The 26,495-nt window shown below is 37.1% G+C and overlaps 2 protein-coding genes across 12 annotated transcripts in view; one reads left to right on the forward strand and one right to left on the reverse strand.

Moving 5' to 3' along the window:
- LOC100870268 (uncharacterized) overlaps nucleotides 1–22,500 on the forward strand; it is a 400,411-nt gene extending 377,911 nt beyond the window's left edge. For all 7 annotated transcript variants that reach the window (XM_086906262.1, XM_086906261.1, XM_086906264.1 and 4 more), the window contains 4 exons: nucleotides 5,546–5,691; nucleotides 8,089–8,352; nucleotides 14,208–14,411; nucleotides 15,519–22,500. In XM_086906262.1, the coding sequence (XP_086762388.1) occupies nucleotides 5,546–5,691; nucleotides 8,089–8,352; nucleotides 14,208–14,411; nucleotides 15,519–15,628 (724 nt within the window). In that variant the 3' untranslated portion in view covers nucleotides 15,629–22,500. The remainder of the gene's footprint in view (nucleotides 1–5,545; nucleotides 5,692–8,088; nucleotides 8,353–14,207; nucleotides 14,412–15,518) is intronic.
- Nucleotides 22,501–22,907: 407 nt separating this feature from the next.
- dnc (phosphodiesterase dunce) overlaps nucleotides 22,908–26,495 on the reverse strand; it is a 146,857-nt gene continuing 143,269 nt past the window's right edge. For all 5 annotated transcript variants that reach the window (XM_086906259.1, XM_086906257.1, XM_086906256.1 and 2 more), the window contains one exon: nucleotides 22,908–26,382. In XM_086906259.1, coding sequence (XP_086762385.1) covers nucleotides 26,248–26,382 — 135 coding nt within the window. In that variant the 3' untranslated portion in view covers nucleotides 22,908–26,247. The remainder of the gene's footprint in view (nucleotides 26,383–26,495) is intronic.

Raw genomic sequence — 26,495 nt, forward strand, 5'->3', positions numbered from 1 at the left:
AATATCGTTGGGAACGCGGTTTGTTAAATCACGAGGACGAACCGCGGTGGCGTCGCGATGCATTTTCAGCCAAGGCTCGGCAACTAATTGCAAGCAACGAAATAAATCTCGCGAGAGGGCAGTAGCGAGCAAAAACTCGACTCGACTCGGCAGGGAATAATGATAACAAGCATGGGCACGAGAAAAGAGATTAAAGGGGATTGGAAGCGCGTGAATATGCCGCGGAGAGATTTGTGAAAAATAACGTTGGCTGGTCGTTTGATCGATTTCGATCTCGAAAAAGAAAGAAGAAAAAAATTTGAAACACTATCCAAGGCCTGCTCACGATTCAATTATCTGCGATTTAAATTAGAATTTAATTTTTAAATATAATAAAATCATAAAAAAAGTTATTTATTATTTATCAAAATTGTTATTTCTTAACATTTACTGTCAGATGTCTCTGCTCACCAAAGACATACATGCTACATAAAATCGTAAAGTTTAACGAAACTATCAAGCATCTCAACAGATTTTAATACTTATTACAACGCAATATTTGAATTCAAAGAAAAATATACATATAACACGCTCTACAAAATGAAAATTTATACGAATTTCAATCTTTGTCTTGCATTTTTTCTTCTTTTTTTTTTTTTTTTTTTTTTACTCATACTTGACGAAGTATAGGAAAAACTCTTTTGAAATTAAAAATACAACGATACGATTCAAAAAGGGATAACCTAACCTTCAGATCAGGTAAGAAAATTCTCATCCCCCATCTCGAGGGAATTACCATCCGAGAACTCCGGGGGAATAAAATTCCAATTCGTTTGCCATCGGTATCCCAACAATCTAGCCCAAAATCGTCTCTCTTCTCGATTTCCACTTATCTTCCCCGCTTTTCCTTGTCCCGGCCTCGTTTGTTACCGCATCGAAGGCTGCGATCAGCGGGCCTGCGGCTGCGGTTGCGACCGCAACATCCGCCGGATATCGCGTGCGCCACGCTACACACACACACACAACAGCGCAACGTCTGATGCGTCTTCGTCACGAAGATAGTTAACCACAGCTCGGAAGAGGAAAGGCATTCGTGTATCGTAGACCATCTGGACGATGAATATAAAAGTGTAGAGAGGATGGGTCGAGGATAGAAAGATGAGAATGAAAGGATACGCTGTTGTAAATCGCTGTTGCAGAACTCTTACGTCTTTTCTTCGTTGGACGTTCAAGATGAAGAATTTTTTTCGATTCGATCGATTCTTTGGGGGATGGAAATTCAATAAGATTGAGGGGGATTGAGAAAGCAAGTTTGGAAAGGATTTTGAAGAAAGAGGATTAAAGAAATATTTTTTTTATATCTTATACACGTGCTGTTGGCATTTATTGTTTATTAAAAAAAGTTATTAACCTAACTTATAATCTCAACCGAGACGTGATATATAATACAAAAGACAGAGATCAAGTGAAATTTTTCTTTGACAATTAATATAATATTAATTCTAACTTTGTATAAATTGAAGCTAACCTAACCTAAATTGTTTCAAAAAAATATCGTAAAATAATTTTTCAAATTAGAAACAGCCGACCCCACATTTCAATGAGAATCTATCTAGAAAAGTAAAATAAAGATGGAGCTTACATTTTAAGTAAATAATTACCAAAAATTGAGAATAATAAATGGTATTCCCGTTGTTCCACGGAATAAAATTTGCATATAAGTAAGAGGAAGAGGAAGACAAGCTTGTACTCGTCGTTCAAGAGAAAAATCGCACAAGTTGCAGGAGGAGAAGGAGGAGGGGGCGGGAAGAGGAGCAGGTGGAGAAAAGATACGGGGATTGCGAAGGAGGGAACGGATGGAACGGTGGTCGTCCTAGGGTGGAAGGCCCTCAGGTGGAAAGGGTGCACGTCAAATTGGCCGCATAAGCGTGCCCCTTTCATTGAATCGTCTAACGACCAGACATAAATTAGATTGAAAACTGGAGGATGCCATGGGGAAGAACCACCGACGATTTTCTGCATCTGGTAACCTCCTTAAAGGTCTGCGGAACGAGGACAATATGTGACCGGGGAAGAATTTTATTTCATTTTTGGCTGACGTTTTTCGATTGAATTCGCCTCGTTCTTCCTTTTTTTCTTTTTTTACGAGGCGAGAATAAGAACGTTATTTGTGAGTCGTCGTTGTTCACGACGAGTTGTCGACAAGAGTTGCTCGTTCCAAAAAAAAAAAAGGTGTCGATCAGGATTCGAACAAAATGTAATAAAGATTTGGACGATTATCTTTAGCATGTTCTTTCGTGGAATTTTTCGTTTCGTCGGTTGATTACCAAAACGAAGATGAAACGAAGATGAGAAGTTGCCAAGGGATTCTAATTTCGTTGTTAATTAGATGCTGCGAAACGAGTTAATTAATCGAAGCAAAGTTTCATCGAACGTTTGAGAAAAATCTCATCGACCATTATTATCCTCCTCCCCCTCCTCTAAAGTAATTCCTCCAAAAAATTATCCTTGAAAAGTGAAACGAAACGGTATCTTTTTTAAATCGAATTATTAAATGATTTTTCCTCTCTCTCGAAGTCAAAAATCTCGAGAGAGTAAGACGAAAAGGCGGTGGGCAGTGTGAAAAGATGGGGAAAATAGGATTATATCCCATTACATTTATGCTTTCTCCTCGAAGATGAGGCTTGAAAGGCATGTACACAAATCGTAAGAAGCCGCCATTGCACCCCGGGGAGTGGTAACACCGTGTTGGCTGGATGCAGTGTAGAAAGCCGGAATGTAAATGGCCGTCTTGGCAACTCGATTAATTAAATTGCCCTTCCCTCTCTCTCGTGTTTACGTTTTATTCGAGGGAGGAATTCCTTGGAAAAATCAACGATTCGATAATCTTTCGAAAATTCACAATCATAAGAATAATTTAGTTGTCACGAAAATATTTCAATTCAATGAGATCGACAAATCGAAAATAAATGAATAAAACTTTCGAAAACTTTTTTCCCATCTATCTGACCATATCTCGAATTTATTCACGAATCCAGCCGTTGTATAATAAAACCAGGCCTTGCCAACTTGTCAACTTTTCGCGAAAAATTCGAAAATTCCCCGATGGATGAAAATTGCGAGAAGAAATGAACGGGTGATCAACCGAATCCGTGTCCCCCCAACTTATGGAAAGAACGGATCTGTCGCCATAACAATAATCCGTAAGAACCGGCGCGGGGTTATAAAGACGAAAATCCATGTTCCCGATCGCCGTTTCCACGAACCGATACGCGCCGCTTTATCGTCCGTTTCCACGACGCCGTAAGGGGGAATGCATTTACTCTGGACATTGAGCACTCTCCCCCTTTTCCTCCTCGATAACAAAGTGAACGCGTTCGAACCTTTGAATAAAACAAGCGAGGAGGAGGAGGAGGAAATTGTTTCGAGGCAAGGAATATATTTGGCCGAGTTATTCTTCTTATTCCTCGATGGAAATTTTGAAATGATCGTCCCTTCGTTTTGTCCCATCTACATTCGACAACAATCTCGTGTGATTCATTCACACGTGTCAACATGTTGATTCTGAAGCGCGCTAATTTAATTCGTTTCATCTTATGTTAAAAAGATGTATGTCTTCGTATGCGGATTGATGTTGCTGCTATTAAGATCGATTGCGGTTTATTCGTTTCGTCTTGTTATAAAAAAAAATATCATCTTCATATGTAGATTAATGTTGCTGCTATTAAGACTCGAAGTGACAACAATTTAATTCGTTTCAAATCTTGTTTTAAAAAAAGTATACATCTATGTGCTTATATTTCTGTTACGCTATTAAGATACAATTTATTCGTTTCGTCTTATTATAAAAAAAAAATATATCTTTATATGTAGATTGATGTTGCTGTGTTATATTTCCGTTATGGCATCAACCACGTTCGTTAATTAATTATGAGGGGCGCCTATTTTAACTTGTTGCACATGGCAACAATTTATTCGTTTCTTCTAAAAAGATATATCTTCGTGTGTTACATTGCTGCTATTCATCTTATTGTAAAAAAATATATATGTAAATTGATGTTTCGTCTAAAAAAATATATCTTCATACGCAGATTGCTGCTATTAAGATCGATCGCTCGAGTAATTGCAACAATTTAGTTCGTTTCATCTTATTATAAAAAATATATATATATATATATCTTCATATCGCTGTATATTATATTTCCGAATACTATTAAGATCTATTAAGATCGATGATATCGATTGGCTGAGCACAATTTATTCGTTTCATCTTACTATAAATACCTGCATGATATCTTCGCACGATTAGAGATCGATGTTGCTGCGTTGTATCGCCGCTACGCTATTAAGATCGATCGCCCGAGTGTTTGCACGCGACAACAATTTAATTCGTTTCGTCTTGTTATAAAAAAAGATATGCGTGATATCTTTATGCGTAGGTTGATGTTGCCGTGTCATATCGCCGCTATTAAGATCGATTGCCCGAGTGTTTGCACGCGACAACAATTTAGTTCGTTTCGTTTTATTGTAAAAAAAAAAAAAAAAAAAAAAAAAAAAATATACGCGTAGGTCGATGTTTCTGCTATTATAAGACGCGCAGCATCTCGCCCTGATCCTTCCTCCTGTATGAAAATTATAAAGATTTCAAGCTTATTGCGAATAACTACTCTCAATCAGAAACATTTACAAAAATATTGCCATAAAAATTATCGAGTGGCCAACAACCCTTAGACGCACAAATCAAATCAAAATTAATAAACGTTATTAATCGACAAATCGATTAATAAAATTGTATTTACGACGAGGAAGAAATGGTAAGACGACCAATGAGACGCACGTGTCGTTATGAACTGGACACAGATTTCACGGTTCTCGTGAAACGAGTAGAGGGGGGGGGGGAAGGAGGAGGAGGATAGAGTCGTGAAGGGATTACGCCCAAAGTTAAGAAACGTCCTGATAAAATAAAATCTTAATCCCGGCCACCGAAGATTTAAGATCCTCTACCCTCGTTTCCCACTCCTGTCCGGGCCAACCCTTGGCCATTCTCCTCTTTTCCTCCTCCTCCTCCTCCTCCTCGCTCTATCTCTCTTCCACCTTGCTCCCCTTTGTCGACCATTGCCAGCTTTTACGGCTTACTGGCTCGATTATTAGACGTGTCTCGTTTTCATGAAACAACCCCCCACCCTTCTCGCTTTCGTGGCCCCAGGCTTGTATTAACCTGTAATTTTATTACCACGGTATTGCGTGTGAGAGGCAAAAGAGTTTCTTTTTCTTTTTCCTTTTCAATCTCCTCTCACGAGTTCGGTAAATTTCACTCGCAGGGTTTCTTCAGGTTTCTCCCCTCGAAGGGGATCTTTTTAACAAAGAGAGAGAGAGAGAGAGAGAGAGAGAGAGAGAGAGAGAGAGAGAGAGAGAGATTTCAAAGTTGTAAAAAGGCGAAAAAACTAATGCATATTTATTTTTTCTGGAATCCCTTTTTATGGAAAGGGAGATTACGATGAACGTTCGAGAGAGAGAAAAATCATGTTTCGAACAATGTCGTCAAGCTTTTACTCTCCTTTTGCAGCACCAATGGCTACGTGTGCCTGATGTTCCACAGAAGGGACAGCCACATAATAGAGATGCAACTGTCGGAATGGAGCCAGCAACCCGACGACGTGTGCAACTCGAGTACGTTCAACTCCCACTCGACGCCGTACACCACGTTCATCAGTAAGTCAATTACGATCATTTATTAACACTAACTCTGCGTAACCTGCAATTCACTCGCCGCCATTCTCCTCTTCTTCGAGCATCTCTCGAGGAGAAAGAAAGGAAGGGAGGATTTCGCTTCCTCTCTCTCTCTCTCTCTCGTGAGAAGGAGAAAAAAGTTTGGTAAAGCTCGACTTCGGATCTTCCTAATTGACAGATCGAACGGAATTATTAATCGCGGCCGCGACTTCGGGACGCAGTTCCTCACTGTCGCGGAGTTTCTCGTTTCGCTGAGCTCGAAAAATGAAACGAAACGCCGACCGTTAGAATTAAAAGTGATATTTCACTGTCGAGAGTTGGCGGAGGAAAAAAAAAAAATGATAAAAAAAAAGAAAAAACAGGGAGGGGGGAGGGGGAGGCGGATAATAGAAATAAAAAAGGGGATAGGAAAAAAAAAAAAAAGAACGTTTGGGATGGAAACAAAAGGGAAATGGAAGGGAAATATAAAATATGACAGCGGGCGCGGGGGAAGATAGCGTAGTTGGTCCCCAATGGACCACTCTTGAAACACGATGAAATTATTTCGCTAGAATACCTTCCTCCTTCCTTCTTCCACTCTCTTTTTAGAGACGTGTACATCGATAAATAACGTCTTAACAATGGCCAGTTTTTATACAGCAAATTGGTGTAACGATAAATTTAATCTCTCGAATTTGCAAAATTCGATATATTCCTTACTTTTTTTATTCCTCCTACTCTCCTTCGTTTTTCATTCCTCCCTTTCAAATTATAAAAAGTTGAAAATTTTTATAGTTTATCATATTATGCTGAATCGATAGATTTCTTTTTTTTTTTTTTTTTTCTCGTTTCGATTGTTTCAGTTTGTTTCAGAGATACAAATAACGCGAACAAATGATTCGTCGATTTTTCCCCCCTACAACAATCTCCGTATTTTTCGATTTCGATCCTGTGAATTTCCCTGAATCGGGGGGGGGGGGAGGGGGGAAAGAAAAGAAGAAGAAGAGTGGAAAATAGGGGAAAAAAATATGAGGAACATTTTTAATCCCACAAAGTGGCCCAAAGTGCGGAGGGGCGCGCAAACAGCACGAAGTTCCGCTTTTGTGATCGGGAAACCGGAAGCGGCCGAAACTGATTTCCTCTCCCTCGCCAATCGAATTCAATGTCTCTGCTTTGTTTCGATCTTATTCCCTTCCCTCGAACCTTCGACCAATCTCGAATCTCGATCGTTGAACGTTCGTTTTTTTATAATTATTCACTGGACCTGTTTAAAGTGTAAAGTGATTTTAATTGAAAAGAACATTACATTAACGTATTTCTAGTTGGACAGATGATAGAAGACGATTCGTCAATTTTAAATTGGAAAAGAATGTGACAATAATAATCGAGATGATTGTTAAATTTTATTAAATTTTATCTTTTCCAAAAAAGATTCGTTTCAGCAAAATGTACAGAGTCGATACATTAAATTGAGAACAATTTAAAGTCCATGAAATTATAAACAATTTAAAAGAAAGAAGTTAAAAAAAGCATCCACGAATATATCAACACCCTGTACACATAGCATCCCTATTGACATTAAAAATTCGAAAGAAAAATTTTCCACAAAATTTCTATAATAAACTTCCACAAATATAACACGATCGATCAACGAAATCGTTTCCCTCTACGGTTGTACGTGACTCATCGTACGCCCGGAAAGGTAGTAAAAGTTGGAGGAAAAGTGGAAGGGCAAACAAAAGGTAAACACGGAGTGGAGTAATTTCAGCGTGGTCTAGACGACGGCGAGGCGGAAGCATGAATGGCGTCACGATTCCCTCTCTCTCTCTCTCTCACTCTTCACTGTTATGGAATCGCGTAATCGGCTTAAACAGAGAGAGAGAGAGAGAGAGAGAGGAAACTGTGTTGCCTGCGAGGAGGACCTTTACGACGGATTCGGCATATGATCCTTTCCGCCGATCGTAAAGGAGCCTCTCGATCGATTGTACGCTCCTTTTGTGCCCACCGCGTTTCCGTCTCGACGATGTTTGCCCCCGCGTTTCCTCCATTCTTCGACGAGGGGAGGGCGGGGCGATTTTAAGGGCTGTGCTGTCTCGGTTGATCCCTCCGTCGGAAATGAACGAGTGGACGGGGGGTTAGAGTGCAACACGCTTGGAATTTCCAAATATTATCGAGCCTAACCATATCGCTTCCTCCTAACCTTAATTCGAAATGAAAAGGTTGAAATTTGGTAAATATTGCGTAAAATTTGATATTGATCGAGAAGAAAATTTTTGAAGTTTAACAGTAAGTTTAGCGTAAGAATATATTATTTATTTTGTCAACATAATTATGAATGTAATAGCAGCACTCTGGCCAAGGAAGATAATGGTCGATTAATTTTACGACTGGCGTTTTCAGCGTCGGACCCGATCACCAGGCAGTGTCCGAACCTGGGTCGATACGAGATCGTGTCCGTGCTACATTCTTACAACAGCGTGGAAGACATATTGGGAGTGGACGGTGAGCAGAACATGGCGAATGCAGCCGAGGTTCAGGACGTTAGGGTGACGTCGACACCCTATCCGGGTCGGTGCCGTTATGGAAGTGTTCGCCGATTGGATATCGGTTGCAAAACACCGGATCGCATGGAATTCGCTACGTGCAGCGATGAAACCCCATCAGGTAAAATTCTTGGTGAATTTTTTTCAAAATGTTAATCGTCGATTTTAATTCGTCCGGATTTATCGAATTTACTCTTCCGAACTGGCAAATTCCGACGGGAAATTATAAATCTGATTCGAGGGAAGCTCGGTTATAAAACATTCACGATGAAAATAAATTTGGATACGTCTGTTTTTACAATTCAAAAAGATCCAGAATTATTCTTAATTAGTTTATTCTCTTTTAACTTTTTGGTTTTTTAATGGGTTATAATATTGTTGTTGTAAATTATTCTTATCTTAAATTTAGTTCCAAACAAATTATATCGAATCTTCGTTCCTTGTTTCCTCGCTTAAATGATCGATCTCGTTTAGAAATTCATTTCTTCCTTTAATTTTTTAATTTTGTCCCTATACAAAACAATTGCATTCACAAATCTTTTTGCTTCGGAGATAAGGAAACTAATATTCGTTAGGTATGTTTTTAATTTTTGTTATGTTACGAACTTTTCAAATTGTCATCCCATTATTACGTTGTCCCATCGAAAGAGTTAATAAAATCCCGGGTGATTAATGCTTGTTTCTTTTTTCGACGATATTTTTCCCTCCTCAGCTGACATTTCTGTTATATTATTACCCCCCCTCCAAAATAGGAGGGGGAACGAAGGCATAAAAATTCCTGACATCCAACGAGATGACGAGGGCCGGGAAAGTGTCTGAGAACATTGATAGCTTTGGAACATGGCTTTTGACGTTTCTCAGACGCGAATCCTCGTGTTGGGGTTATATTCGAGGGGCGGCTGGCTACCCTCTTCAATTTCGTAAAACGTCGTTGAATAACCTCAGTTTCTAACCTTCAGAAGCAATTTGGGAGGAGTAGTTTAAAGTGACTCGACGAAACCCCGATAAAAGTGATTCTATATAAATGAACACAATTACGCGTATAATTTAATAATACGTGTCGCGATTCAAATATGTTTCGAGTTATTTAAAGCTATCAAGCTGTCTCTCATCTATCCGTTTTGTCATCGAATATTGAACGCGACCGAACATTAGATCCCGGCTCACAGGTTGAGAAACACTGGCGCCAGGTATCCTTCTCTCGTTATAAAAGTCTGGAAAGTGCCTCAGGGTGTCATCAAGCGACCCTTTTCCACAAAAACCATTCCACCCGATTGTCATCCGTCTTACCTGTATCTCACCCCTTTGGAATCGTCAGAGCGTCAACGCGTCAGAGTCGCGAGTAGCAACAACATCTTATAGGATTAACCAAGGCCGACTTATTCCCTATTGAGAGAGACGCGTCTCCCATCACGAAACCCGTTTCCTTCTCCTTCCTTCCTTCCTTTTCTAAGTCTAGCTAAGTTCGGGAAGAGTGAGCGGCGCGACGGTTGCCCTGACTCTTCCTTATACGCAAACTTTGCAGCTTTATTCGGCTGTACGTGTTTGTGACGCGTGCCTGCGGATCCGCTCGCGATCAAAGGTAGGTGTAATTGGCTTTGGTTGGCCGGCTGGATTTTTATGATGTACGAATAGTTGCCAGGTGAAATTGTCGTTCCTCGAGGGATTTTATTGGGTGGGTCGAGGATAGGAGCCGTTGTAAAATCTTGAGAGGTTGAGACTGAAGAAAGCGGTTCGTGTGAGTTATTTGGATGATTGTGCTGGAATAACGTTTGTCGAATAAGAGCAGGTAGAATAGACGAGCAATGTCAAGTATGGTCGATGTATGAATCATCCAAATAAGGATCTAAGATTAAACTATTAATTAATAGAACAGCGTTACTTGAGATTCAACTATCGCATCATTTCGAAATTTATTCCGTTGTTTTCAGCAAGATTCCAATCCCAACTGAAATGAGTACTGCTGTAAAAGTAGATGTGATTAACGATCGCCGTTAGAAACTGGTTGAAAACGTTTTGAGATGTTCTTCTTCTCTGGAAAGTTAAGATCCCTGGGTTTGTGGGAACTCTTAATGACCAATTCGCGTTCCCTGGTGGGTTAAAAGAGGAACTGCGATCCCCCTTGTTGACAATGTTAAGACACGAGACCCGATAAATCTTCTCGGTTATGTCAATGTCTCTCCTTTCCCATAAAACAATTCTAGATATCCTCGCGTTTCCACGATTTTTTTATCTCCTGTTCGAGTGTATTTATTGAAAGAGGATTTTTTGAAGAGGAAGCCAAGTTGAGTACAATTATATTCTCTGGAGAAGAGGAGTGTTACTAATTTGTTAAAAATATATGAAACCTACTATTATTACAATGGAACAATTTTTAAAAACAAATCAATCATCAATATCATCGTCATGTTAATATAATTTATAATCATCACGCTCATTTCGGCGTATAATGACGTTAAAATTAATTTACCTTGAGTCTAATAATATTCACTTGAATCTAAATAAAAAAAGGAGCCAAAAGTTTTAAAGTACGATTTTAAAATATTACATTTTTATACCCACTGTATAACGAGTATACGTCGTCAGAGTGGATTTTAATTAATACCGTCGAAAGTTAGCAAGTTCCCTCTTTGAAACGCTTTTTGAATTGTGTCGATACGAGGCTCCGTTCCCAAGATATCGTCCTATAAAGAGGAGCATAATTTCGTAATATTTCACCATCTCCATCCTCATCGCGCGCCACTCACTGACCTATTCCATCCCGCTCCCCCTTCCCCTCCCCCCTCCCTCTTTCCTCCCACTCGTGACTCAGCGAGAGACGTTGAGTCAGCAATACTTTTTTTTACCATTTCTAGTAAGTACTCAACATACGCACTTCTAGGAATAAAGTGAATCATAGGGATCACTAGATGTCGCCATCTTCTTTACTTTAACCGGTCAAACTTTGGACCCGCGTATCTCAGGAACGGATTGAGCTATCGACTCGGAATAAAGTGCATTTCCAAGAGCATTCACCACTCCACCTTCGAGATATATTCCCGAAAGAAAATATCGTAAGTAACTCTTTTAGGAGTTATGTTACGATAAAAATCATCTTTGATGGATTATCGTATTCATTTGAGTTATTATTATTAATTGTTCAAACATTTTTACACGTATTTTTCGAATATGCTGGAATAAATATTAAACTTCATTTAAACTTTATCTTTATTGTTCTTTTACACACGCTTTGTTCAAATTTTCTCAGGAAGGAGATTGTCGTATCGTCGAGATCGTATTTAAAAAAAAAAAAAAAAAGGAAAAAAGACAAGCAAAAGGAAACAATTTCAGAAACGCGCTCTAAATGTAAAGAAGCAATCGAACGGAAGAATCTATCAGTATTTGTGGATCAGAGGCGACAATGCCGAGTGACGTCCTCCTATTTTTGCCCCTTTTGAAAGCATATTTGGTGAAAAGGTGCAGCTTCTTCTCTCTGTCTGCTGAATTTTCCCCGTTGTTTATTTCCGTTTTCTGCGAGCTGTCGCGCGGACGCTGTAAATTCTCATCTTTCTATCTTTCCAGCCTCGATAAGGTATCCGAGCCGAGACAACACGCCAGATATCGACATGTCGAAGCGATTTACGGCTTTCGTTTATTTCGTACCCGTTTGTGCCTTTTGCTCCTCCAACTCGTAACACACAGTCGACCTTTTTCCACTCTAAAAGCCGCGTGTCCTTTGTCGGGAGGGGGATCTCTATGCTGGAGGACCATTTTTCAAGGATTACTTGAAACGATTTACACGACGATGTCAACGTCGCAGTTAATTTGGCAAGGGGAATGAAACAATTCCAGATACTTTTGTCCCCTCTTACAAACGTGCGCCAATATATTGGAAGAATCTTTTTTATCTTTCATCTAATCCTTGCAACGATATCTCACATCATGTTTGTATCGTGTATTCGGATACTTTCGAATCACTTTTAAGAAGATCATCGTCAAACTTAAATTGTCTTATTTTTTTTTTTTTATCTAAATTCTGATCGTTTCACGATTAAAAAAAAACCCGTCTCGAGGCGTACAATTTATTTATTTTTCTTTTTTCTTTTTTTTTTTTTTTGCGACCACCATCTCGCCGATATAAAGGTTCGAGCACCGTAAAAATTTAATAATCGAAGGAATTCTAATTGCGCATAGTTGATCATAATTGAACGGTCTTAACCGGCTTTAGTCGACGGTGGATAATTTAATTCTCTTTTCACGAACGTTAAACCGGTTCTCCTTCCTTTAAAACGGTGCCTCGTTTCAATTGCTCCCATTTTTACGTTTTCTCCCCTTTCTCTCTCTCTCTCTCTCTCTCTCTCTCTCTCTCTCTCTCTCTCTCTCCCTCTCTCTCTCTCTCTCTTCCTCCCTTCAACGAACCCTCCTCTCAGCCTGTAGCCTGTAACTCGGTCGGTGAAACGACCCTTAAGGTGAACGAAATCGAACACTTAAAATCGTTGCATGGGTGATTACCCATTCAGTACTTTCGTTAGAACGATAAACGTTCCTCCTCCGTTGCTGGAAAGAGAATCCTTTCTTCTCCCCTTCCCTCTCTCGAAACCGATAAACTGCTCGGAAATCGTGCTTTCATACCTCGATTCTCGAAAATGAGGTCACATTACCAACTATCGTAATATTTCCATGCTCGAGGCAAGCGCTCGTTCAACCATTTCTCATCTTTCCTTCTATTTCTTTCTTCCCTTCCCTCCCCGCCGTGTGGTTCAAGCATTTATTAATCGATCAAGTGTATTCTCGTTTCTTCTCGATAGGAGTAGGTGATATTCGATGAATTTTCGTTTGGTATTAACCCTTTCGTTACTACGAGCGACTATAGTCGCTCTGCACAAGATGCTATTGAAGTATTACAAGCGACTATAGTCGCTCTACATAAGATGCCACTGACTATAAGTATTAGAAGTATTAGAAGTATTACAGGTGACTGTAATCGCTCTGCATAAGATGTTATTATTATAGTCGCTCTACATAAGATGCCACTGACTATAAGTATTAGAAGTATTAGAAGTATTACAGGTGACTATAATCGCTCTGCATAAGATGTTATTGAAGTATTACAAGCGACTATAATCAGTCTGCATAAGATACTACTAATGGATGACTATAGTCGCTTTGCATAAGATACTATTGAAGTATTACAAGCGACTATAGTCGCTCTACATAAGATGCTACTGATGGATGACTATAGTCGTTCTGCATAAGATGCTATTGAAATATTACAGGCGACTATAATCGCTCTGCATAAGATATTACTGAAATATTACAGGCGACTATAGTCAGTCGGCATAATATGAGTGACTATAGTCACTCTGCATAAGATGTCACTGAAGTATTACAGGCGACTACAGTCGCTCTGCATAAGATGTCACTGAAGTATTACAGGCGACTATAGTCAGTCTGCATAAGATACTACTGATGGGCGACTATAGTCGCTCTGCATAAGATATTACTGAAGTATTACAGGCGACTATAGTCAGTCAGCATAATATGAGTGACTATAGTCACTCTGCATAAGATGTCACTGAAGTATTACAGGCAACTATAGTCAGTCTGCATAAGATACCACTGATGGGCGACTATAGTCGTTCTGCATAAGATGCTATTGAAGTATTACAGGCGACTATAGTCAGTCTGCATAAGATGCCACTAATGGGTGACTATAGTTTCTCTGCATAAGATGCCGCGTATTATACGATATGACGATTGGAGTTATTGCATCGAGTATTTTTCTCTGGAAATTTAGCATCAATATTTTGTTTTTATCATCAATTTTTCTTTTTTCAAAACAACTCGAGTTGTAGTAAAGCGTAAACACGGTCGCTGACGATCTTTCTCGAGTAGTGTGCATATTTTTGGTGCGGCGGCTCGTTGAGTGGAAATTATCCGTTAAGAAAGAGTTAATTTTGCTTTGATTTTTAAGACGTAACGTGTATCCGTTTCCAGAGTATTTGTGCCACGGGACTTGGATCGAGAACGACACAGCTTATCTAGTGGCCAGCACCGACGTGGGACGATATTGTCTCGTTTACAGTGCGTCCGCAGCGGCGACGGGAAATCGCGAGCTCTCGGTGACGGGCCACCTTGCCTCCTGTCCCAGAGCACCTCACCGTCATCTCGTGTCGTGGCAGGTCAACCTCACGTCGTACGGTGGGTATTATCCGCGATATAATTGCATATTTATCTCAATTGGAAGTTGAAGAGAAGTTTGAAAAATTTGGAGGTGAATTCGATGATTGGAGAGTAAAATTTAAGATTTAAAATTTGGAACTTAGAAATGGATCTTGGAAACTTTGGTGACTAGAAAATTGTATGCATGATTGGAATAATTTAGAATTTGAAACTTAAGAAAATTAAAATTTTGGAAATTTTGAGGATTAGAAAATTGTATACACGATTAATTGTAGAGCAAAATAATCTTGGGAACTTTGAGATTGCGCAACAAGATTGAATTGAAAATTCAAAACTTGTAACTTAAGAAAGAAGTTCTTTGAGGACCAGAAAATTATATGCGTGATTAAAAATTTAGAAATTTTAAGGATTAGAAAATTGTATATATGAAAGATCAAAAAATTATAATTAATTATATTGAAGTAATTAAAAGTTTAGAATTTGAAACTTAGAAAATCATAATAAAATTAATAATACAAAGGATCGTGCCAATCGTCATTAGGACAGAAAGCAATAAAGCATTTCGGTCACGGTCCATCTCGATCCAAGAATCTAGTATTGCGACAGCTCCATCATTGTTAACGACGTGTCTCGTTTGCTATATTGATCAGATTGTCCAAATCGATCGTCCGCATCAACGGACTAATTAATCAGCTGATTCCCTTTATCTTTCATCGAGTCGAATGAATCTGAGGCAGTATCGACAGAGAGATCCTAAAGGAATCGAGGATTTCTATGAGAGCTTGAAAGAACGAGGGATGGAAGATTTCGCTTGCACCTTGAATAGAATTTTTTTTAACGAGAGCTTCATAGATTTAGAACGGAGTATAATGCCTTTCTAAACCGATTAGTTTAATTGAAATTCGGGTTTGAAAAAGGGAGAGAAATTCGAACGTTCAAACGAGATCGAATTTTTTTCAAATTGGAAGATTGGATGTCGAAGGATTATTAAAAATTATTAAATCAGAAATTAGAAGACTTTCTATGATCGAAACTGTTGAAAAATGAGATTTCGTTGAAAAAAAAAAAAAGAAATTATTATAACAAAAAAAAGAAAATAATTCTGATTGAAATTTATTCTTCCAGCTCAATGCGGCGATATCTCGACGGCCACGTCGTGGACCTTCCGGATTTCCGCCTCTGTTTACATCCTGGCTGTATTGGGCACCCTGTTCGGCAGGTATATCGCGAGGTGATATCACTGAGTGAAGAAACCAGGCCACGAGTCGGCCGTGTAGTCTAATCTACACAAACTCGAGTCGTCAGCACAGCAACTATAAAGCAACAACAACAACAACAACAACAACAACAAAAAAAGAAGTCTCTATATATATAAATATAAATATAAATATATAAATACAAAATAAAAAAAAAATATATATATATATAAATACACAAAGTATATATATATATTAAGCGGAACGATTTAACGAAGGATCCCAGAAGTGTGGATGGGAGAAAGTAACCTAATAATCAAGCATAATTAGCGTGTAAGTGTCCGTGGGTGCGAGTTGTGCAAAGAGAGAGAGAGAGAGAGAGAGAGAGTGAGAGAGAATGAAATAGGAGAGAATGCCGTTGAGAGGCTTCATCTGAATAAAGAATATCGCTGCTGAAGAGAACATGGCGGATCATTGGCTAAAAAGGATGTACATAGAGACACGGTGTACATGTACATAAAATTCACTTAAGGAAGCTTGGTTTTATCGAAGCAGCTGCATCTGGAAATATTATCTTCTGCAAAAGGGGTGAGGAAAAAGCGAGCCCTTTTATTCAGACCAGTAATTACGTAATTGGCTTGGATAATGGGATCTTCGATTTTTTAAATTTGTTTTATATTTATTTTTTTTCTTTTTTTATTTCTTCATTTCAGTTAAATCCTTTCTCTATCTTTTTTGAACATTCGGTTGAATTGCAGTTGGATGAATTATTATATTTATTTCATCTTCCTGAAATAGTTAGTGCAAGGTGATACAAGTTATGTGGATCTTTAATCGCGAATTTTTTTCTAGAAAACCGACCTGTTCTGTTCCTAAATTTTCCGAACAACCAACCACCCCTATTCGCTCGCAATTAACCTTCGCTAATTAGAAAGCTTTCCTGGACCAGTTTCGCGCGCAAACAAAACCGGGGGGAAAAACCAATTTAGCAAAAACAAGGAAAGTAAAAAAGAAAGAAAGATACAACAATGGAAAAAGGAAAAACTAATCAAAAAAAAAAAAAAAAAAAAAAAAAAGAAAAAAAAACGAAACTAAGGGTGCTGGGGCCAATAGTGTGTGCATTTTGAGTGGTGATCGTAGCCCACGTGTGTGAATGAAAGCAAACGAAGAATGAAAAAAATAGAAAAAAGAGAAAAAAAAAAGGGAGGAAAGCACGCAACGAGCGAAGAAAGGAACACGACGGGCGGACAGAGGAAATCGAGCGAGCGAGAGAGAAAGAGAGAGAGAGAGAGAGATAGAAAGAGAGACTTGTAACACTTATTTAGATCCACGACGTGATGTTTCGGAACGTTCTCGAACAAAACTTGTGTTTTGCTCGGAACAGGAAACGTTTCAACTGTAATTGTACGTATTTTAATTAAAGTTCTGCGGCACTAGAGAGAGAAGAAAAGAGAGAGAGAGAGAGAGAGAGAGAGAAGAATGGCGAAATTTTTTTCGCGCGTGTGCGTGTGCAGAAAGTTGAAGGTAAAAGAAAGAAAGAAGGGGAAGGGGGGAAGCGAGAGAAAGAGAGAAAGAGTCAGAATGGAAATGATTATCGTTGTTATATTATATTATCATTGTAATTGTCATCTCTTCTTCTGCGTCTTCTTTTGCTTGCTCTTCTTTCCGCCATCCCTTTTGCTCGCCACCCCACCCCCGATGGAGGCGGTGGCCATCCACTGTGACTGTGTAAGGAATGGCCACTGTGACACTGCGTTTCGATGAAAAACAGGTGATGAGTTTCCTCGAGATTTGATATTGGTGATCTCCTTGTCACCCTTGGTCGATCCTTACAGTAAAATTCTTTTTCGTGTAACGAAAATCTGATGATAAATAATTAAAGGCACATGATCGGTCAAAGGGTTTGTGTCACGGAAGATGAAATTGAATTTATTAATTACATCGACGTAAAACGAATAACAATTCGATAATTGAATTATTATAATTTGATAATCAAATTTATTTGTATATTTTAAACATTTGGATATTAAATTTACGATTCGATCGAACGAGAACGATGTATAAATTCGTGAAAAGAAGAATTGTAATATTGTTTTTTCTTTTTTTTTTTTGATCGAGGAAAAATGAAAATGATTTTAAGGGTTGAGTTTAAGGGATGATAAGGATCGCGTGAAATTGTACGTATAAGGATCGTTCGATTCTTTATTTGCTCTGGAATAAGTGTTTCTTTGTCGTAATTTTGATCAAGAAAATAAAAACTTTCTAAAAATTCAAAATGAAGGTGATAAAAAGCTTGAAAAATTGATGTGAAAATCATACTAAAAAAAAAAAAAAAAATAAAGAAATAACTGTAAAAAATTAAAAAAATTGAAAATTAAAAAGTCACATCTCTTCTGTGATTAATTTCCTAATAACTCATCATAACTCACATCTAAAAAAAATATATATATATATATAAATTAATCTTCATTCAAAAGATTAAGACAGTCCATGAATCCCAGAGCAACAAAGGGATCGAATCGATCATGGATTAGACAGAGAGAAAACCAGGACATATCGATAAATTGAGAGAATTCGAGCAAGGAATTCAGAGAAGCTGCTAGGTAGCGCTAGGTAATCAATTATCTCGCCAACATCCAGAGGAGTAGTAGACGAAACAGGAAAAACTGAAACAAGGAAAAGAAACCAACTACGAAACACGCCATTTACCAGGAAACGGTGAAAAAGAAAAAAAAAGAAAGAAAGGAAGGAAGGAAAAAAAAAGAAAAAGAATTCAAAAGATCTCGAGAGAGTAGACAGAGATATTTTTCACCTGAAACTATTTTAATTGAGAGACTGTGCTGATAACTGTGCGAAAAAGTGACAGTAACTCGATCGCGTAAAATTACTCGATTCGCTATACATAATTGAATAATTGGATATACATATTATAAATACGAGTATAAATATGAAATATAAATACTATAAATATTATACATACGTTATATATATATATATATAAATACACGAGGACAATTCGATGTTGGCTATAAACTTGTAAACTATTAGATAGATAAAAAAAGAAGAAAAGAATAAAAGAAATCGAGTGTCTGACAAGGAGATGATGGGAGGATGTCCTAGGCGAACAGATTTTTATACTAGTCGAGACATTTCGACGATTTTGGTGTCATTGTTTAACCATTTGTAAATTGTATTGTACAATTGATCAATGTGATAAATATAAAGATCGTGGAGATTTTTTTTTTTTTTTTTTTATAAACGAGTCGTTAAACTTGAGACTTGTCAAGTTTTGATTTTCTACTTGTTTAACTTGAAACTTATTGTGATTTATTTATTAATTTGGAATTGACAATTTTTTTATTTAAATTAAATTTACTTTTGCGTAGATATTTCAAATTAGTTTTTAAGTTCTGTATATAATTTATTAATTTAATTACGTATCTAAATAATTCATCAGTCCGATTCTTTTAATTTAATTCCAATTCTCAGTTTTCTAGGATTATATGAATTTATATGAATTTCTCACAACATTATTCACATTTGTAACACGTATCGATTTAAATAAATCACATTCAATTTAATCAATCTCTCGTGAAATTTACTTCAGTCAATTCCAAAAAATTAGCAAACGATGAAAAGTAAAATAACTTTTTTCAAAGTTTCATATTGTGATAATCAAATATACTGACACAAAAGCGTCGAAGTGTTATAAAGAAATATCATCAATCAGATTCATCCTCGGTTTACGCCAGACACACGAGAAGAATCGATTAGAAAATCACGAAACCGAGGGATTTAAAGCATAAAAGATCCTCTACCGTGTGTCGAGTTAGAGAAAGGAAACACACGACACACATTCCGCCATTTTCATTCTCCCAATCGCGAAAGAAGAAAGCGAGACACGGTTCCAATCTTTTATTTCTTCGCGAGAAAAAAAAAGGGGGGGAGGGGGAAAGGAAACGAAGAGAACGAGTTTTTTCTGTAAATAGTAGCTTTAACGCGATTTTTCACATAAGAGAAAGAAAGAAAAAAAAAACAAAGAAGAGATGAAAATTGAAGAAATTACGAAGGAGAACGAAAAGAAGAAGACGATGAGTGGAGAGAAAGAGAAATCTTTTTTTCTGTAAAAAGTAAGAAACGGAGAAAGGGACGAGGAAGGGAAGAAATGAAAAAGGAACAATTAGAAAGATTCGTGGAGAATGTGGTTTTATATAGAATGCGAGAGTGTAGATTTCAGGGTATTTATATCGAGGGTTAAATAGTTAAATATACGAGAAAAAAATATTTAAATATAAATTATATTATAAATATAAATATATACATATATATTTGGGAGAATATAAATATGTGTAATTATATATTTATATCCTCTCGATATATAAATATATATATATATATATATATATATATACTATGTTTTTATTGTTGTGAAGTTACTGAAAAATGGTCGACGAGCGCGAATTCGTTGGCTCTCTCATGTTTCATCGAAAAATGATTTTCTCTCGATTGTCATCTTTCTATTTCGAACGAATCACTGGTAACGAATTAAAAAAATAATGAAATGGATTTTTTCATAATCTCCATCGTCTAAACTTTTTAGAAAATTCTTTTTTATCATCAAATGATAATGTCATATTTAAATTTTTCCTTCGATACTTTTGAATTCCAAACATAGATGGAACAAATCTATTTGCATAAATACTATTTTAAATAGCTATCCAAGAGGATTCTTTCTCAGTATCGGGAAACACAGATTTTATAGCTCTTCAAAGTTCCTGAGAGATCGGTGAGTATTTGATCTCTCGAGTGGCGCTAGAAACGGTTTCATTTCACGTTCAAAACTCTTGAGAGGAGAACAAATCTCTGGTCTCTGGTGTTCTAATCGACAGTTTCCAGCGCTGCGATGATTTTCGTGAGCTTCACTTCGAAATTTTCGTTTCCGATATTCTTGGAAAAAATTCCATTTCTTATTTCGATATTATCAATACTTTAATTCGTGACGACTATTTAAGATAATATTTTCTGATGAAATTATGTAAATAGTAAATGAAATTGCAATGATCCTTGGACGACAAAGAGAGGATGACGTTCGATGAAATAATGATTCTGTTCCGAGACGAATGCGACACAAATGTAATGTCCGCGTTCCTTCGATGATGTAAAGTGATGTTTATATCGTAAATGAGAATTCGAAAGACAGGTATTTGCGGAGGTGCGTAATGAGGGGAAAAAAAAAAAAGATGGTTTCGAAAATGATTTGGACTATTTTCAAGGTGATAGGATCAAACGATTGAACGATTGTAAAGAATCTAATATTTAAACTAAGTATACAATAATATATAACTATATTCCTAATTTTAGAAATTTAAAACGTTTCTCTATGATCAGAATCATATTTGAAAGGAGATAAAAATAATTTCAATTGCACAAGTCACGATGCACACCATGTGATTCGAATAAAATTCGTATTTAATCATCAAATTTTTCATAAAGAGAGAGAGAGAGAGAGAGAGAGAGAGAGCATTATAAATATTTTCAGCAAAATGAAATTTCATTAAAAGAAATGGAAAGAAATATCTTAGCTATTTTCACAGGATTAGAATATTTAAAATTAGAATATTTCTTTTTTTTTTTTTTTTTTTTTGTTTAGATTTCAAACATCTTCACCTATCACCAATCCATAAATTAATTTCGAAAAAAAAAAAAAATAACAAAATGCACTGAAAATATAATTCGTTCCCTAACCTCGTCGCGCGCACACTGCCTGTAGAACGAAACACAACGACTACTACCCGTCTCTAGTCTTAGTAATTTACATGGTAATTTCGATTTTGTAAATTGAAGGATCGAGGAATGAGCTTTTGAAACCCTCGATCGAGAAAATTCGAATTTGCTATTTACAGTTTTAGACTATATTATACTTGATTAATGGCTACACTAATTTTCCACAACGATTGTGCAAATTACTATCACTGACTATTCGTCATAGTGATATTAATTTCAAACTATAATAAATTCGAACTACTGTAATAGTAAAATATCATAATTACGAATTGTGATCATCATACATACTAAAGTTTATAATAATTACAATTGATCGTGATCGTGTTTTAAACAAAATGTCTCCTTAATCGAGTTGAGAAACGAATTTTTAGAAAAATTAATCGAACCGAATCGATCAATTATCTATTTATTTATTCATCTTTTAACTTCTTGAGAAATAATAATAATAGTAATAAATTTCGGAAAATAAATCCAATGAATGATTAAATTTTACAAATTTAAGGGAGAAATTATCGAAGAAATTGGGGAAAAAAGATGAAAATTCATTTTGAAGAATAAATTTTGAGATCTCGATCGAGGGTTAAGGCTGAAACCAACCATCTTGATATACCCGTACTAATCACGCTAGAATAAGGATAGCCGCGTGTAAAAGACGCCTGATACATTTTTTTACCGAAAGAAAAAAAAAGAAAAAAAAATAAAAAAAAAAAAAATAGAAGAGGAGATATCAGCGTTATCTCGAACCATGATAGAGTTAAGAGTGGAAGGGGATGGAATCCTAGAGTGGAACTTTAAAAAAAAAAGAAAAGAAAATGAGACGATTATAATACGCGTTGACACCGCGCTCTATAATTCTCGAGGGAGAAAAGAGAATTTTATCATAATTCAAATTTCGAAACGTTCAAGCTTTGTATCGTGAAAGAACCACGATTCTTTGCGTGATCAATAATAACGTTTCGATGTTGGATCGAAGAAAGAAAGAAGAGAAAATATATACAGACATACACACACACACACACACACACACACACACGAATTATTACCATGATACTTATTAATGTAAATGGTTTTTCATTACTATATTATAGATGTTACTTAATAATATATTTACAAATAATTAAACGGAAGTCTGTGGTGGTTTTATTCACAAACCTTGACTGTTCTAATTTAGGAATCTAATACTTGGATGGATTTTTTCGCAAATTTTTGCACGCTTCGAATTTTTTTTTTTTTGTCTAATTTATTATTCGTTCATTCATCTTTTTCTAATTTTATCATTTCTTTTTATACTTTGTGGGATAATTTGGGAATTATGAGAAAAGATATGTACATTTTGAAACTGTGAATGAAATCTTTTTCCAAGTGTTTATTATTAAAAAATTGAATTTATTAAAAATATTAATTTCATTCTTTCTTATATACAGATTGTTGAAAAAAGTTTTTCCCGAAAAAAATTGTTTTTTTTTTTCTATATATAAATTACAAAAAAATCTATGGAGATATGTAAATGATCAAAAAAAGATAAACAACAAAGTTCCGACAATAAATATGTTTTATTACACATATATCTCGTACGAGGGTTACACGATATTAATACATGTTCATTTAACTGTCCAGCAATCAAACACGTTGTATTCATTTTTCATTTCATCTTTTTTTTTTTCTTTTTTTTTCTTTTTTTTCTTTTTTTTCCCTTTATTCTCTTTAATTCCTCTGTTACCTCTCGCAATCATGAGCGTCTGTCTTATCATCGTGACCATGTCGCTTGATGCACGTCATCGTCATCACCATTGTCATTTCGATCGTAATTGTTAACTATATACAATAAAATGCACACATAGTCACCTCATGAAAATCATCATCTCGGTTACAACTTGTGATACACGTTAAACACATTGTAATTAGTCACGAGAGGGAGCTTGCTTGAATATTATATTATAGATTCAGTTCAACTGAAATCAAGGGAGGAGGGCAAAAGAAAAAAAAAGAAAACAATCGTAGATAGTATCGTATAAAGAAAATCTTGGAATTAAATCTATATATTATAATGATATCAGGGCACAAGACAAACGGATAAAAAGGAGAAAAGAAAATCATACGTATTTTTTTACTATTTTTTTTTTTTTTTTTTTTTTTTTTTTTCCCTTTTTTTTCCCCCGTCGTTCGATCGGTCATTCTAGCTCGAACTTCTTGGATCTTCGCGTTCAAATTTGTTTTTTTTTTTTTTTCGAGCGGAATTCTTCATGGGATCCCAAAATGAAACAGCGTCATGTCAGTTCGTTTAATTCTTATCGTCTTTTTCGCGGTTAAACGTTTAATTATCATTTAATTACCTGGTCGCTTACGCCCTAAAGAAGATTCGCTTGTTTTTTTTTCTTTATTCTTACGTATTTCTTTTTTTTTTTTTTAAACTTTTTCTTTCTTTTTTTTTTTTTTTTTTTCCCTTTTTCGTTTATAGGTTAATTTCTCAGCTTAATATCTAGTCGTGTACTCGTAGCCTTACGTAAATTATTCTTAATGATCTAAGCTTGGTGGCCAGCACCAAAAACACTCACTAGATTCACTGCCTACGGGACACAGATACGGGTTTCGCCTCTTTCTCGAGCAACTCGCGCGCGTCGGCCATTTCGTTTCGCTTATAGGGAACCATTTTCTTATCTTTTCGTCGAGTCGAATACGCTTCTCTTCTTTGGAGAGTCGTCTCATCTGATATCTCTCTCTCTCTCTTTTTTTCTTTTTATTCTTATTCATCAGTTAATACATAAAAAAGGAAAATAAAAAGCATCGTAGAAAACGCAAGATCCGGAATTTACAAAGAATATATATTAGGGTGAATTTCGATGAATGTGCTTCGAGAAAGAGCGCGACGAAGAATCGACGCTCGATTATCGAGACGACGAGATTTTTTCCGACTAATGCTCGAGCGTCGATCCTTAAATTTGAGCGATTCACAGACATCCAAGCGAGAGAGTACTTCGTTACTTCATTTTGTCTCGATCTTTTTTTTTTTTTTTCTTTTTTTAACATTTTCTCAGTATTTTTTTCAGTTTTGTTTCCTTTTTGGTTCATAGTCTCGTTTCTTCGACACATCGAACTGCAAGAACCTAACTATAATTAATTCTCCACCTCATTTAGCTCCCTAAAATAATCTACCATCGCTAGAAAGCCAGAACGCGCGATGATTTCTCGCTGTTTGCTCGCGTCGTGTGTTTTTTTTTTTTTTTTTTGATGATGATATACGCATATATCATCTTTCTTAAATTCTTTGTTTATTCAGGATGAAGAAGAAAAATTCGAAGTTCGATCCTTCTGTTCGTTACCCGAACGACGTAGTGACTAACATTACTCTTTGGTTAAAAACGATCGCGTATATATATAGTGTGTGTGTGTGTGTAATGCGTGTGTTTGTGTCCATATGTTTGTGTGGTATGAATGCGAAAACAAAGCTTGAGAACCTACCGTAATTTTAATATAAACTCAAAAGGAAAGGCCAGCCTTCTAATATTCTAAAATTAACCATTCATCCGCTCAGTGGCGTCATCTATCACGTTCATCAATATTTACAAACGCGATTCCTCCCAATTTTTCATCCTTCTGTTATAACATCCTCTACAACAAGCTCTAGTCAGCGAGCATGATTACGAAAGTCTTACGTATTAGGGATAGGCTTAGTTCTAGACGATATTAGGTAGTTGTCAAGATGCAATCATCGGAGAACCAAGGATGAACGTAGAAAGCGCGACGACTATTATTACTCTAGCGGTCTTCTTCTTCGGCATCTAACCCCTGACCCTCTTCATCGATCACTCTTAATCATCCCTCTTCCACTTCGTGTCTTCTTTCTTGATCGCACAGCATTTTGGAGACGACGAGGAAAAGACGATCCGGCTTGAACAAATTTTTCTTTTTTTTTTCTTTTTTTTTTTTTTTTTTTTTGACATGTTTTCGACGTAGAAATTCGGCCAATCATTGGATCAACCGAGGGTCAGCTGGCTGCGCAAAAGATCCTCCAAATCGTTGAAATATTACGGCCTGGGCCGCTTGTACCGTGTAATTGATATGTCAAGATAGGATCCTATCACTGAGGCGAGATGAGAGACTTTCCTGCGTTTTTCTTTCTTTCTTTCTTTCTTTTTTTTTTTTTTTTCTTTTTTTTTTCCCCTCGAGTCGCATTTTCACACTTTCTCATTCTATATTATAGTAATTTAAGGAAGACCGTGCAAAGACGATCATCTTTACAGGTCCGCCTGGGTAATATACAGGTACTTGGTGAAGAGATTCGTGCCCTCCATTCGAGCCAGGGACGCGCCAATCTGGGGGCGATCGAACGACAACAAGTGGGTGGGAGAGAAGCGACAATGGTAACAACGACGATGCTCCTTTCACTGTCCGTCGAGGATGGTCCATTGCAGACGCTATCGTTACGCCTCGAACCAGCCGAGACGCAGCGATTAAATAATCGCCGCTCGTTGCTGAGGCCCGCGTCAGCTTTGGAACGAACGATCGCGTCAATGGGCAGCCCCTCTTCTTCTGGACTTTCTCCTCCGAGCTGATTTTCCGCTTGTTGATGAAAACGCGTCAGAAAAGACCTTCCCATTTGTTCCAGGTCTGAACTAGCGGCGACTAGACGTTCCATTCAGTTACATTTCCCTTTCTGTTTGACTGGCTGACTCCTTCATCACTCTCTTTTTCCGTCCTTCGTTCCGAGACGAGACATCTTCCACCGTTCCGGGGAGTGGAGCTTGGCCAAAAGGTCAATAGGTCGACACAAAGAGACCTGGCCAGCGGCAGCGAATTAACTGTCACTGACGCACACGCCACCAGGTCTGCTGCACCTTCTCGTGGAGCTTTCTGCAAATACCCGCGAGCCTCCGTCACATCCCAGCCTCTGCTGCGTTCTCATCCGTCTCACCGCCCCCTTCCTCGCTTGGTAGGATCGTTCTCGCCGCTCCACCCGTATCCCCGATTTCCGTCGTTTCACCTGTCTCGTCGCCTTCTTCCAGTGTCACCTGGAACAACGATTAATCACGGTTAGACTTACGATGACGATGATGGAATGATGATGGATCGATCAGATTCCAAGAAGAATCGAGGCTAAACATTCGTAAGGAATGAAAATGGG

This window comes from Apis florea, unplaced genomic scaffold (genome assembly GCF_048593485.1).
Source record: "Apis florea isolate Af1SG1 unplaced genomic scaffold, ASM4859348v1 contig_2492_pilon, whole genome shotgun sequence".
Taxonomy (NCBI): domain Eukaryota; kingdom Metazoa; phylum Arthropoda; class Insecta; order Hymenoptera; family Apidae; genus Apis; species Apis florea.